The 14,728-nt window shown below is 49.2% G+C and overlaps 2 protein-coding genes across 3 annotated transcripts; both read right to left on the minus strand.

Moving 5' to 3' along the window:
* Nucleotides 1-2,647: 2,647 nt before the first annotated feature.
* On the minus strand, nucleotides 2,648-14,028 carry BCL9 (BCL9 transcription coactivator). 2 transcript variants are annotated; one of them, XM_086463023.1, is made up of 7 exons: nucleotides 13,976-14,028; nucleotides 12,063-12,376; nucleotides 10,955-11,144; nucleotides 10,006-10,105; nucleotides 7,336-9,565; nucleotides 5,134-5,394; nucleotides 2,648-3,765 (listed from the first exon to the last, which is right to left on the minus strand). In XM_086463023.1, the coding sequence occupies exons 1-7, from the start codon at nucleotides 14,026-14,028 to the stop codon at nucleotides 2,648-2,650; spliced, it is 4,266 nt and encodes a 1,421-aa protein (XP_086319149.1). The 2 variants fall into 2 exon arrangements, with proteins under 2 accessions (XP_086319149.1, XP_086319142.1); XM_086463016.1 differs by having other exon boundaries at nucleotides 12,063-12,379.
* A 50-nt stretch (nucleotides 14,029-14,078) lies between these two features.
* LOC147416267 (uncharacterized) lies at nucleotides 14,079-14,270 on the minus strand. Its single transcript, XM_086475435.1, has one exon. It carries the CDS (start codon nucleotides 14,268-14,270, stop codon nucleotides 14,079-14,081), a length of 192 nt encoding a protein of 63 aa, XP_086331561.1.
* Nucleotides 14,271-14,728: the final 458 nt, after the last annotated feature.

Consider the following 14,728-nt stretch of genomic DNA (forward strand, 5'->3'; position numbering starts at 1 on the left):
CCCTAAGCTAATTTTTCTAGAGTAAGATGCAGTCACCTCAAGTCCTTTGCTATTCAAAGCATCTCAACAGGCATACGAGGCACTGAAAAAGACTTAAAAAAACCCCCAGCAAACCTGCAGGTTATTTCTACATCGATCACAAAGTTTGCTTTGTTCAACATGGTAAAAACAGTCAGGAGTCGTGGCAGAAGTGGCAAAACTTAAAACAGTTGCACTGTGACAATTTCCGTGCAAGGTCCTCAAAAGGGAGCTGTACGACCATTTAAAGAAGAGGTAACTCTGCTCTACAGAAATAACACTTACTGTGTCATTGTCAGCTCTTTCTAAAATCTTGACAAGCCCGTGCTTCAGGCACGCTGCTTGTCTTGTTAGAGGGAAGCACCACAACATACATCCTACACTTTGTCAAAAGAGTAATTCTCACCCAAAATCATTGTAAATTTGCATGACAGCACAAAGGTGAATTTGGAAGCAGGCAACAGAAGGCTCCTAGGCTTGCATGCCTCCAACTGTGCATGGCTTCACTCATTTTGTAACAAAACTTTGGTAAGCCGGCCACTGACAGCAATTCTTTCTCCACCTGCTAAGGACGAGTTAACTCCGAAAAATGCTCATGCACAAGCATATTAAAGATACCCGTTCTCCACAGAGTTTCACACTAGTAGCCAGCCCTTTGAGGAAACTACTCATTGAAATAATTTCAAGTAACAGTAAAGGAAGGAAGAACAGAGATTACATGCTCCATATACAGTGCTGGGGGACCAGAGAGCAGAGACCCAGAGAGCCCACTGTCCCACAGATCCACATCCGGCTCATCCTGGTCTTCTCCAGGGGTGGGGCTCAACTCTCAATCCACATTTCAGCATCCAGTCTTTCACTGCTCACAGACAAAACCATAAAACCTCCTTGCTGAAATTCTCTCAAAAGGCAAGTTTGAAAAGACAGGGGATTAGGAAGCGATCGATGAGAACGATGAGAACAGCAGCAAAGCAACAATTTACCCAGCAGGTAAAAATCTGCTCACTGATGATTTCTCTCTTACCTTTGTTATTTAAGTTCATCTACCCCCCACCATCTCGGCCTCTGAGTGCCAGCAGTCAGAGACCCTACCCAATCCAAAGCCCCCAGGGCGACATACAACCCCAGTGCCCCACACAGCGTTGGACTCCCATTCTCAGCAGATAAGACGATGTTAGGGAAAGTTCAAAACCACATACCTTGTAGTGCTGCAAACACTCACCAGGAGGAAGTAACGGAGACAACAAGTTTCATCTATTCCTTGACCCTCAACAAATTGAGGAAGAAAGACTGTAACTGTTTTCCCTGGGGTGTTCCAAGACAAGACCTTACTCCGAAGAAAAACAAGCTCAGCTCAGGACTAAGTGAACAGAAGTGCCTTGCAAGGAGCACACAGCTGCCTACAGACTAGACTTTTAGGAGCTGCCAAATCTTACCCCACCTGGTCTCTAGGCTGGCTGTGATCATAAGGAAGAGTAAACAAGTCATCTGGCCAGCTGTCTGAGGTACACAGAAACAACTGGACTGGATAAAGAAGACAGTTCATTTTTGTAAGAAACAATATATTTTATTTTTCTGACACCACAGCCCTGGCGAGTGGTTTTGTACCAAATTTAATGGAGGTTACACAGAACGTTTTACGCTGGGGAGGAAAAAAAAAAATAACCACAAAAAAAATCCTGGATAACTTTTAGTGTCTGTTCCACTCCCACATTAATAAAATCACTTGGGGTTTCTAAGAAAAGGAGAATAGGAAACGGTGAGAGAGACTACTGTAGTATGTAACAGTGTCCAAGTCCAGCCCCTTCCTAAAAGTGGGAAGAGTCCCCACATGAGGAGAGGCTCTCCTAGATTTACTCCCCAAAATAACACAATGTATTGCAGCTGCCATAGGAGGAGACAGAAGGGGGATGGAAAGAGAGAGAGAGAGAAGCCTATTTAATAAAGAGTGGGAGGGAGAGACAGAAGGTGCTGGACAGCACGCCATAATTTGAAAAATATGTCCTTAACTTATTATTTATTTCTTTTAAAAGATTCCCCTCACTGAACTTAAGTTCCTTTTTTGTGCTTTTCATTAATACTCTGCTCTGAGGTCGTAGTTTGGTTTTTCTATACATTGGAGTTGAAGGAAAATAGTCCAAAGTTCTGAAGATGGATTCTCCACCTAAAGTAAACAGCCTAGAATCCCATTCTCCTCTCACCCCAAAGACTAAAGTCTCTGCTAAAATCCCTTTTACAATATAGTACAGTACACAAAAAACCCCAAAAATAACCGAGAGTCCTGGGAGAAGCCAGTCCGAAGGACGTAAACATACAGAGAATGGTGCAACTTGTGACAAATGGCAATTCTCAAAATACAGCTACAGATTCTCAAAGCAGGTGCCGTCACGGGATACCCAAGTCCACAAAAATAATTTTTAAAAAATAAATCTTAAAAAAAAAAACAACCTGTTAAAATGAATAATATTTTTTCAGGTAATTCCATACATTCGAGATTTCCCAAAGCGTCCTCTGGTCTCTTTTCACCTATTGCATGGCCAAACTGTACTCCTGAAGCTCCCAAAAAAGCCCTCAGGACTTGGAATCTCATCTTGACAAGGATCAGAACATCCAGTCTTATGGTAGCAGCTTAAAACATCATGTTCCCTGGGTTTCCAGGGCCTTGGCTAAATCCTCCCATGCCAACGTCAGCAGCCATACCTCGGGGCCTCATCTGTGGGGGAATCATGATGTTTTGTTGGGGTCCCATCATGCCCTGCATTGACATCATCATACCAGGTGACCCTACAGGGCCCGGGTGGCTGTACAGCCCTGCAGGGGCTCGGTCCTTGCCTGGGATCATGCCCACGGCAGCCACAGGGTTACTCATTAGCGCGGGCTGGCCAGGCATCGCTGTTTGTGCTGGTGACATCATGCGGTGGTGTGGCCCCATCATGCCTTGCTGCAGGAAGGCAGGCGGTCTCATCGGGTTGTGACCTGGCATGGATGGAGCCGTCCCAAGGGGGATATCCGGAGTTCCCACTGGCCCGGGGCCCCCCATGCCAGGCAACGTTAGTCCCATCCTTGGGGTCTGCTCTCCTATCATCCCCTGCATGTGGGAGAACCCAGGCCCAGGACCCTGCGGCTGCTTGCGGCCTGGCACCTCCCCACGAGGGAAATACTGTAGTGTCTGGCTAGGCTTCTCTGACGGGATAATCCTGGACAAGTCAAACTCTGGTATTCCCGTGGCTCCAGGACGGATCACCTCCTGCAGCTCTGGATCAGTGAAAACTGAAGGCATATTGTTTCCAAGAACAGTGAAGGAGTCTGGACCGCCAGGGCCTCCAGTCTTGCAAAGTGCTGGATCTGTCGAACTTTGGGGCAGGTTGGTAGGACGCCCCAGAGGTCCTTCTCCGTGGAAGCCCATTCCTGCTGGGAAGTTGCCTTGTCCACCGCTGGGCCCATTGTGTGGAAATGGCACCTGCTGTGGAGGGGATTGTACGGGAGGGAACCCCTGTGGGAAGCCCAGGCGTCCTTGAGGTACCATTGGAGACTCCTGGGAACCGTGCCCCATCATCGGGTTGTGTGACATCAGGCCAGGTCCCACAGGGACCCCATGAGGAGGTATATTGGGTCCCATAGCATTTGGAGAGGGCATCTGGTTGTTATGGGAAAGAGGCTGGGTCATTCCCATTGGGCTAAGGGTTGGCATTGGACCGACTGGGTTTGGACCTGAAATTCGAGGATTCTGAGAATTAATGCCCATGCCTAGAGAAGAAATAAGGAATCACATTTAGATAACAGCCAATAATAATCAATAAAGCTATCAGAGAGGTTTCTGCAAGGTTACCAAGTCCGCACACACACACCAAAAAAAATAGAGCTAGTAAAAAAACATCAGTAGTGGTTCTGCAATGTTATTTTAACAAATAAATTTATTTTAACAAAAAAATTGATGCCACCTGCACAGCTGCCTCCGCAAGCTTGTCACTGCCCTATCAAAAAGTGACTAAAGCCTGCTCTGTAAGTAGGATCTCAGTCTCAAACCATAACTACTTCCCTGGCAGTCTAGATGACACAAGCAATAACAAATATGTCTGTGACAGATTATCAGCATATGGACACTTGTCCACTGGGAAGTGACTGAATTGCCTTTCAAAACTCAAGAAGGGATAAATCAGGTAACCCTCATAAGTCTAGGGGGCAGCAATCAATAAGGTTAATGAGCTATGATCATGAACTTATTCAATTAGCCAGCTTCCTCAGGTATATTCAGACACTCTGATCATTACTGCGTGAAACACACGGCAAAGCTACAGGTAAACTCATCAAGAATTCATTACCAATTGCTGCTCTCATGAAACATCCACTCATCACCCTCTTTCAACTATGTTAATTCAATTGGGTGGAGGGGCTACAGCCTACTTGTGTATTAAATATGTACCACAAACATTAAGCAGCAATTGGACTTCTCATATAAACATGCTCACCCACAAGACACAAAAGGCCATGTTTTATTTTACTTTTCCTTTAACTCTCTCAGGCAGTGACCAGTTTCCCTCAGTCCTGCCATTATACATTCTCTATACGAAAAGATTTATGTTTTGAGAAAGCGTCCTGCACTCTCTTCTGTAACAAAGGCAATTTACAAACCCAAGAAAAGACCAGATGATTCAGCATCAAAAAAACCCAACCAAACAAACAAAAAAAACCTCACCAACCCCCCCCTGCCATGTATCTTCTACGGCACTGCCTTATGACAGGGGAAGAATGGTTCCCTGCGGATAACACATTGTAGATCTGACCCTTATTCCCATAAGCAGCCTTCACTCATACAAGTAATTCCAGTCTGCCTGAGTGGAAATCTCTCCCATACATAAGGATTTTCCAGATTGGACACTTTCTGAAGAACAGACACTTTCTGGACACAAAAAAAAAAAAAAAAAAAGTGGTTGCAAGGAGAATTTCCATTTCCCCATTTCAGAGAATTGCCACCCCCTTTCTCAAAAACAACCCATGGTTATATATTCTTCAAGGTTTTTCCCTCTCACGATCTTAATTTGATGAAGCTTCCACAAAAATCACCCTCACTGTACTGCCTGTTAGCTTGGGCTAACGTTTCTTTGAGTTTCTCACCTGGTACACTGTTCATAGGTGGCAAGTTTGGGGAGCGTGCTGGAGGGGAGTCATCATCCGAGCTGGCCACAGTTTTGATGGCATCATGATAGAGCGGTGTAGAGCTGGGCATGGCAAATTTGGACATCCTGGACATCATAATGGAGAGGGGATTCTGGGAGAGGGTCGGCTCTGGAGGCATTGTGTAAGGACTGCTAGAGGGAAGATTTCCAGGCAGAGTCACAGGAGCAGACTGGCTGACTGTGGAAGGAGGTGGACCACCTTAAGGAAAAAAAAAGAAAGAAACTTCAAATTTTTTTCCTCCTTACAATTTTTTCCTTAAATCCCACCCTCTTCTCCTAGAAATCTCAAAAAATAGAAATCCCTTTTACTGCAAGAGACCACCTGACTAATACAGTCAATGTCTATGAAAGGTAACCAGAAAAATAAGCCTATTGGTCAAGATGGTTGACATTTGTGATCCTGGATTCTGCACTTCTGCTAGAACTATCTTCAGCCTCTACAAATCCATGTAAAGAATTATCAGGCAAGTCTGAAAATCCCACTATTCAACTTCCATACACTGAAGACAGACTTAGGTACCAGATCTAGCCATAAAAATCAAAAGCTGTAGTCAATCAATTGTTCCTGCACCCACCAAACGTCCACCGTAACTCCTCTCTCTTTTTCTTTAGGAGGCATCAAACAAGCACAAAAGACACGGGCAGCACAACAAAAGCTGTAGCAGATATTATGCTAAGACATGTGAGCAGATTTCTGACAAGCTGCATCAGCAGCTACAAGTAAAATTCCCTGTTTATGTTTTATAAACAGATATTTACTCTTCATTCCACTTAAAGCAGAATTCTCTGCATCTATTGGCTTAACATCATCCTTTGCTCTCCCCAAACTAGAAATAACTGAACTACACTTCCAATCTTCTTTGTTCTTCAACAATGAATTTTGTGCCACCCAGACCACATGTGAAGGAAACATGCTAAACCAAAGTTGTACTGTCACTGAAAATTCACTGCACGTCCCTCAGCCAGCCTGCCCGCCCCCCCCACCCGAAGAAGGAAAGGAGAACAGAGCATACAAAAATCCTGCAATGCCAAAACACCTATGCTTTGGAAAAGCTGCACGTAAAAAGCGTTCATTAAGCACGACGTCAGGCACGGACTAAAGCACTTGGTTTGACTTGCAGGCGCCTGGGCTCACGCCGGGCACGGCCTCAGCAGCCGCGATGGGCACTACTGCCCAGGCTCCCTTCGCAAGCGCAGAGCCGCGGCCAGCAACCACGGCAGCTGCTGCGAGGGTTTCCCTGCCCGCCGCCGCCGGTCCCCCGGCCCCGGCCGGCACGTCCCGGCTGTTACCCGCAGCGGCACTAGAGGGCAACGTGGGCAAAGGGCTCCTCGTCTGCCGGCCAGGAGACCTTCCCGGGCGGGCTGCGGCGCTGGGAGCCCGGACCGGGGGGCGAGCGAGGGTGCTGCGGGGCGAGCTCCAGGAGGGGGAAGGAGAAGAAGGAGGAGGAGGGCAGAGGCGGCAGTGCCGCCCGCAGCCCAGAGACGGTCAGGAGCAGACAGGGCAGTGCCAGCACCTGCACCCCAAGGTGCCAGCCACGGCACAGCCCCGGCATGCAACCGAACACTACGTACGGTGGTGTACAGCTCTCCCCAAAATGGTTGAAGCCTGAGCAAATGCTAGCACACCTCCCCATCTGTGGTGGCAAACGCAGAAAGCACTAACCATACCTGAACCGTACCTACATACACAACTCACCAACTACACTCAGCACGTCTTCGTAGGAGCCTTTTATCTCAAAGCGTTTTCGTAACATCAGCAGGATCTTTTCCACAAAGCTGTGATCACCAGGAGCTATGGCAGAATGGCCAAAAACCCCTCTGAGGGGAGGCTTCTCCCATCAACACTCCAAATCTTTTCACACCTCTTGCCCCCACTCTTTCACTTTCACATCCTCTGAGCGACCAGGTCTCACCTCAACACACGGGAGGCACGATGCAAACCCACAAACACAACAGGAGGAAAAACGCTTGCATTCCACTCGCATAGCCACCCACCAGACCTCGGCACAGCCTCCCTCAAACAGGCAAAGCGCAGTCTAGTTCAGTCACTCTGCAAGAAACCTTCTCCCTCCCCTTTCCTGCACACCTCTGGGTAACCTGATGTGAACCAAAGAGCCTGGCTAGCAGAGGCAGCACTCACCCGACTCCACGTTCCCTAGCATGGCTGGAGAAGACATGGTGAGAGACGCCTTGTGGTTCGGGGGAATCCCAGGGCTCTGCAAAGGAGGCTTTGGAGACGAAGTCCATCCGGGAGAAGGTGCGGGGAGAGACGGAGACTTGAGGTGGACAGGAGAAGCAGCAGCAGACCCCAAGACAGGGGGGGACTTAATGGAGGCAGCAGCAGCTGCGGCAGTGGGGCCCGCAAGCATTCCTGCCAGCTGGGAGGGCGTCTGAGGGGACTTGAGGTTCCCCGAGGGAGACCCCATCATGGGAGACTGGACCTGGCGCATCGTGGGGGACTTCAGGGGGTTGATTCCTGGCGAATGCACCTGACCAGCTGCAGAGATATCCAAGGGCTTGCGGCCGAGGCTGCGCTGCGCAGGGGGAGCAGTGTTGAGGCTATTAGGGTTACTGGCGGGATTGAGAGGTAGTGGCGGCATGTGGCTGAGCCGGTTGTTAGTCCTTTGGTCAGGCCCAATCTGTTCTCTGAGATTTCGGAGACCGACTCCTGGGCCTTGAGACATGGGAAGGAAAGGCCTGGGACCCATGCCATACTCCTGCTGCGGGTGCTCCCCGAACGGCAGCGGCACCATTTTCTGCTGAGAGGAGAGCATCTCCGAGACGCCAGGGCGCAGTTTCATCATCTCTTCCGGCCCGACTCCTGCCTCCCTCAGCTTCTGAGGGACCAGGGGTGGGTTGGAGCCCATGCTGACATTCATGCCCATGTCCCCCTTCATGCCGCCAGGGCCCATCCCAAACTCCAGCTCCCTGCTAGAGGCCATTTGTGGGGGTATTCCTTTTGGGAAGTCCCCCCTGGAGGGGCTCATTGGCCCTTCTACCGGCATGCGAGGGAAGATAGGGTTGTTCCCAGGCTCCATGTGTCTCTGGGAGGGCATCATTCTGTTCATCTCCATGCCAGGCCTGATGCCTTCCATGTTCAGGCCAGGAGGGAGGCCCATCTGTTTCTCAGCCAGCTGCTGCTGATAGAGCTCTTCGGGCAGGCCCTGCGGATTGGGGAACCGCTCTCCTCGGCCAGGGCCGCTGAAGACACCCTGGCCAGGAGGGAAGTTTCGGCCATCTGGGATTTTTGGCACATCGTCTGGCCAACTAACTCCCGAAAGCCCAGGCCGGGAAGCGGGATTCGGGACACTGGGGCCCTCCATGTCAGGGTTCATCATTCCTGCAAAACCAGGCAGGCGCATCTGGCTCCCGGGCACATTGGGATGAGGGGCCATGCCCCTGGGGGGCAGAGAGTGCGACATATTCATGCCTTCAGGGAAGGGCTCTGGACCCCCAGGTCCCCAGCCCTCCCCAGGGGTCATCTGGTAGGGAGGGGGAGGGCCTCGGACCACCCCACGAGGCCCGTGCTGATGGACCATCATGTCCTGCAGTGAACACTGCTGCACGACCACCTGCTCTTGCTTTCTTCTCTTCTCCTCATAAAACTCCTGCTGCAGCTTGAGCCAGGCCACCTGCTCAGGAGTCATATGGTCCAAGTGGTCTGGGCCTATGGGTCCCGACTGAGAGTTCATTGGTGGTGGCCCCATTTCATCTGGGGAAAAAGGTATGTCCCTGTGTCCTTGAGGGCCAAATGGAGCCCCTCCATCTGTCCGAGACCCTGACCCTTTGCCTAAACTTTGGGATTGAGCCATCATGGCCTGTATCGGCCCTTCAGGTTTCTTTTGGGGACCATCCAGCACCCCAGCATTTGGGGGTGGCCCCCCACTTTGCCCTCCCGCAAACTCCTTCTCATCAGGGAAAAGCATGCGCTGTATGTCTCTCAGGGTCTGCAATGAGCGCTCTCGATGCTCCAGCTGCTCCTGTGACAGTCCATCCGGATTCTCGCCCAAACTGGATGGGTCCCCACCAGACACCTGCTGAGGAGGACCTTTGGGGTCTGCAGCAGAGCTATTGCTACCTTGGGAAACTGGGCTAACTGCTCGATTATTTGGGGTCGAACTCTGCCCAAATCCTTCTGTCTGCAACGGGGTAGAGTTGGCAGGGCTGCCCACAGACATCACTTTGCTTTCCACGCTGGGACTGTCCTGATCTATGGGACACGGGGGGGCAGTGGATTTGGGTACTGGTGCTGACACGGGTGGAGTCGGCTGCATTTTGGTGTTCTGGGGAGGGTTCTGGTCCTGGGCAGCTGGGGGCTGGGGCTGCGGCAGGGGCTTGGGTTCAGTCCGAAGTGCAGTGATCTGGGGGTTCTGCAAGAGAAAGCCACACTCTGTCACTCACTCTTCTTGCAGCCATGTCACATAAGCAGCGGTGCAACCAAAACATCCTGTCTCAACCCCACCAGCCCACACTTTGCAAGGAAGGGTAGCCTTCATGCAGCGATTACAGAGAAGTACCTTGGCCATGCAGAAACCTATTTTGCTCAAGCATTACAGCAGGTACCCCTTGCTTCTGTGCTAGCTCTGCAAGAGCAATTGGTCAGAAATATACTACCCAAACACTCCAAGACTCAAGCTCTTCTTTGAGTGATCCAAGACATTTATTCACAGAAGGCCGGAACAACAACTGTCTCTCTCTTTTCCACTCTAAAACTTATTTCAGAGTGTAAATAATAATCCACCTCTCTGAATCACACACACACAAGCACATTTACCATTTCCCTTCCCACCCACATGCAGGTATTCCCTACCAAGGGTACAGTGTTTCGTTCCACCTTGCTGTTTGAGATGTTCTGGATATGAAAGGACACGATGGTTTCCACCTGTCCCTTCAACACAGCTTCTGCAGCCCTGCAAAGGCAAACAGATGCACATACCCAGTTGAAGCTAGGAATCAATTTTTCTTAACCACCCTCCCTTCTATACTTCAGCTGGCAGAAAGGAGAAAGACTTAACCACACATAGAATCATAGTGTCTTGGGTTGGAAGGGACCTCTAAAGGTCATCTAGTCCAACCCCCCCACAATAAGCAAGGGCATCTCTAACCAGGTCAGGTTGCTCAGAGCCCCATCAAGCCTGACCTTGAATGTCTCCAGGGATGGGGCTTCCACTACCTCTCTGGGCAACCTGTTGCAGTGATCCACCACCCTCATATTCAAGAATAATAAGAATATTTTTTTCCTAATGTACCACCTAAATCCACCCTTTTCTAGCTTAAAACCATTACCCCTCATCCTATTGCTACCAACCCTTGTGAACAGTTCTTCCCCTGCCTTCTTATAGGTCCCTTTCAGGTATTGGTAGGTCGCTTCATATTTCACTATAGATGAGTAGCAAAAGAAAAACGCTTACATCTACAAACTCATCAGCATTCAGGGTTCATGTCTCAGTTTACACCATCCTGGCTGCTACTCACTGTAAGGATTGCAAAACTATTTGCCAAAAAAAAAAACCAAAAACCAAAAAAACCAACCAAACCCACCACCAAAACCCCACATCTTGAGGAATAAATAACCACTTCTCAGAGGGCAAGAGGTAGTGATATTCTCCCCTCTGGCCCTTTCAGCATCCCCAAAACAAGTAATGACTTTTTGCTACACAAACGCACTTGATGGAGAAAGTGTACTTGAGAATCTCTTAAGAAGGGAGCATAAACGTAAGCCCCGCTCCCTGAAGACATTCAAGCCTCTACCTACTTACTTGTTGGCCATCTCAGTAGAAAAGACGTAAACCACTTTGGATGGAGTCTTCTGTCCACTTGCTGGCTCCAAAGTGGCAGTCAGGCCATGGGAAGGTGTGGAAGACCTTGGGGCTGAAGCATTTGAAGGAGTCATGGAGTGTGGTGTATGCTGAGACTCCTGGGACTTCACATGATCAGCAGAATTGCAGTCTGGAAGAGGAGAAAGAGGAAAGAGGGGAATCACTACCTTGGGAGCTCTTTGGAAACCACTTCTGGAAACTGATCAGAGCTTTTCCTCCTCTGAAACTTCCCACCTCTCCCTCAAGTGCCACTAAAGGCAACTTTTCTATTACACCATGTATCTTCCCTCTAATGCCATGCTGCCCTTCAGGCACCACTAGGAGAAAGCTCATCTTGTCCCTTTCCAAGGCAAGTGGCAGTTCCCAGAGCTGATCCCTTTGAATTCTCTAAATACCACACAGAATAGCAGAAAAACTACATGCTAAAATGAACAAATACAAGCATGTCTGTGTCCAAGGAGAACACTCCATGCAAAACTTTACTTTTTTTTTCCTTCAGCCACCTTATCCAGGTGACCTAGCAAACAGACAACAAAGGAAAGACGGACAACTGCACATCTAGTCTCTTTTTGCAATGCCTCACAGAGGCAATGTTGGAGCCAGGAACTGAACACAGAAATTCCAACTCTCTGGCTTGTGTTACTAGTCAGGGTGCTAAGGGTTATGTATCTGTGTTGACAAAACAGACTTGCATATTGTTCAAAACCCCAGTTACAACAGAGCAGTTCCTGAAAGGCCAAAGGCCAGAAGGAAACCAACAGGTTGCATTTGTACTTTCAAACCCTCTGGGGGAGTTTCAGAGTTACAAAGAAAATTTCCCACCAGATTCAGGTCTGCACTTAAACTGACCGTGAACAGGATATTTACCAATGCCAGCTATGACCACCTCTCCTCTTCACCCACTCTCAAGACCTTTAGACTTCTTTGGCTGGAACTTACAGAACCCCAGACAAATAAATATTTCACTAACACTTGCATAGCGATTCTCCATCTCACAGAGGACTCAGACCAACTGCCTGCACTTGCACATGAGTCCTAGCAAACTTACCTTTGATTTCAGGGTCGTCATTAGGAGTCCCAGCTTCCCTCTGTTCAAAGGAGTCTGCCGAAATGCTCCTCTCTCTCTTCCCCTTCCCCTTGGCACCATTTCCAGCCCCATTCTTCAGCCCCATGCTCCCACCTGGGCCAGGGAGCACTTTGGGGGGGTGACCTCCACTTTTGGGGTCACAGGGAGAGGGCTGGGATTGGCTGGTTGAGCCCCCTTGTTTGCCCTGGTTGGAAAATTTGGAATCCAGCTGGGGGTTGCCAGATGGAGACATCACTGTAGGGGGACGGACCATCACCTCCTGCTTTGATTTGGGGCTACTAGGGACAGAGCAGGGGAAAAAAAAAAAAAAAAAAAAAGGAAAATAAGAAAAACATGCCAAAACACACCACGGATTCAGTCAACCCTGTAGGAACAGATTAGAGAGAAGCAGAAACAACCACTGCCACCTTTGCAAGCTAAGACAATTGCTAACAAATAAAAAATGCCTGCAAGCTTAGAGTCATGCAGTTGCTTTTTCAAACATGCCCTGAAAGGGTTATTATCCAAGATGGGATCTCATTGCTCAAGAAGGCACCAGGGCAAGCTACAGACCTGCCAGATCCCAGGAACTGCTGTCACATGAGGACCTATCTCTGGGGCTTCTGTCAATAAAGACAACGGTTTCTATGTGCACAGAGAAGCGCCTCACACCAAGACCAGCTCAGAGTAAACAAACAAGGCACAATAAAGTTCACCTTACCACTCTCCTGGACCCCAACTATATGCCGCAGCTCGGATCACAGCAGACAACCCCCCCACCCCCCCCGCACCTCCCTATCCAGTTCTACAGGGAGCACAAGGAAAACCCAGCATTACTGCAGCATTCATCATATGCTGGGGCGAGCTGCCAGGAAAACACAAACCTCTGACCGTGAAAACAATTAAACCAGCTACAACCTGCCTCTGAATAAGGAAAGAAAAGGATACTATCTCCCTGCACACTCCTGCAAAACGGGGCAGATGAAGCTTCTTTAATTTGCCAAAGGAGATTCAGTGTCTTTCCCTTCCTCTTCCATTCAGCAAATTGCATCCTAAAAATATTCTGCTCCTCTGGGGTTTACAGACGTATTAGCCACCCCTTCCTCCTCGCCCTTGAGTTACTCCATTACTACTGGATCTTCTGCATTGTGTTTTCCCATCATCACTGCCACTTCCAACAGGCAGCACTTGCTAGCATCCTCAACGGGACTCACACAAGCCGTTTCCTCCTTTGGACAGATATCTGACTGAGAGGCATTCCCTCTGAATTACTCTTAAGCTCCAGATGACCTCTAGGAGTAAATAATCAAACTCAAGAATGCTGTCAGTCAGACCATTGTAAGTCCCTGGACACTGCTTCGCTTCCATATTTTTCCTCTTCCAAATTAGCAGAGGAGATATGCTGACCTGCTGCACTGACAGGTGAATGATGCAGAAGATCTCAGTGCACAGCTGATCGGTTCTCCAGGCTGTTCAGGCCAATGATACGGAGGAAGCATTTTGGATGAAAGTACAGACAGACAGACCTTCTGCTGCTCAACTACCCCTCAGGGAAACAGATAATTAGAAGAGGGGGAAGAAGAAAAAAATCCAAGATAGAAACAGCATGTTTACTCTCCTACAGCCTATTCAGACACCTGATGGGAGGGAGGAGGGTGTGAGGAACGGAGAATGCACACCTCACAGGTTTACAGCTTTCAGCCCATCCTGAGCCTAGCAAACATGGAGGCTCATCAAGCACTGTGCAGCCAGTGCTCGGGTACTCAGTGGGTCTGACAGAAGCATAAAGGAGGACCAGTAAGTCACATGCACCAGTCCTTGGCTAATCCTGCAGCAAAGCAGGGACAGCATCATGCACCAATCCAGAGCAGCTGACTGCAGGCTCTTCCCCTTACCTCTGTGTGTTGCCTGACGGGGAGTTCCTCACTTTGGGGTTACTGGAATGCATTGACAGAAATCCTGAGCTCACAGTCTCACACGCACGCAGATGGGCTTTCGTCAAGTTCCTCTGGGGAGTGTGCCGCCAGAGGCAGCGTCGAAGCACTTTCTGCCACCCGCTTGTCTCAATGCTGGCTGTCTGCTTGCCTTTTTCCTCTTTGCTCCTCTCTGGTTTTGCACTGGGCGCTTCCCTCCTGCAGCTCCAGCATTCTCTAGATGCGTGCCTCCTGCTGCCCAGGGGAAGTCTCGCATCTCCAGGGCACACTGTTAAAACCACCCCACAAGAAAAGAAAGAAAACCAGTGACTTTCCAAGCAGATGTGTCTGGTGTGAAGCAGTAGACGGCCATTCTTCCCCTGTTACTGAGAAGACACAGCAGAAGAGCTTTCAGGTGGCTCACTACAGCTGTGTATTTCAAACCAGAGGATGCCCTGGCTGGCAATTCAGTTTACAGGCAGCGAGGCCATCTTCCCTTCATCCAAAACAAATTACTCTGGAGTCAACAAAACAGAGAAGTGCCTCGTATCTGGACACTTTGATTCCGCATCTGTGCCTCAGCTTGAAGACACCTCATAGCAAGTCAGCAGGAAGCCAAAAATACAAATCCCCAACATGACTTAGCTATCCAGAATTCCCCTGTGAGTGGCCATTACCTGATATTTCTTAAGAACAAAAACTCTGCTCAAATCTTTTCTGTCTCCTTGGACCAAT

The sequence above is a fragment of the Leptosomus discolor genome, chromosome 1, assembly GCF_034619465.1.
Source record: "Leptosomus discolor isolate bLepDis1 chromosome 1, bLepDis1.hap2, whole genome shotgun sequence".
Classification (NCBI taxonomy): domain Eukaryota; kingdom Metazoa; phylum Chordata; class Aves; order Leptosomiformes; family Leptosomidae; genus Leptosomus; species Leptosomus discolor.

Excerpts from the sequence above, each read along its gene's own strand:
- BCL9 (XM_086463016.1), bottom strand. The coding sequence starts at position 14,028 with ATGCATTCCAGTAACCCCAAAGTGAGGAACTCCCCGTCAGGCAACACA. Across the intron at positions 10,106-10,954 it reads TCTACTGAGATGGCCAACAA|GGCTGCAGAAGCTGTGTTGA; the intron begins GTAAGTAGGTAG and ends TTGCCTTTGCAG. Across the intron at positions 9,566-10,005 it reads AACGAAACACTGTACCCTTG|AACCCCCAGATCACTGCACT; the intron begins GTAGGGAATACC and ends TTTCTCTTGCAG.
- LOC147416267 (XM_086475435.1), bottom strand. The coding sequence starts at position 14,270 with ATGCGAGACTTCCCCTGGGCAGCAGGAGGCACGCATCTAGAGAATGCT.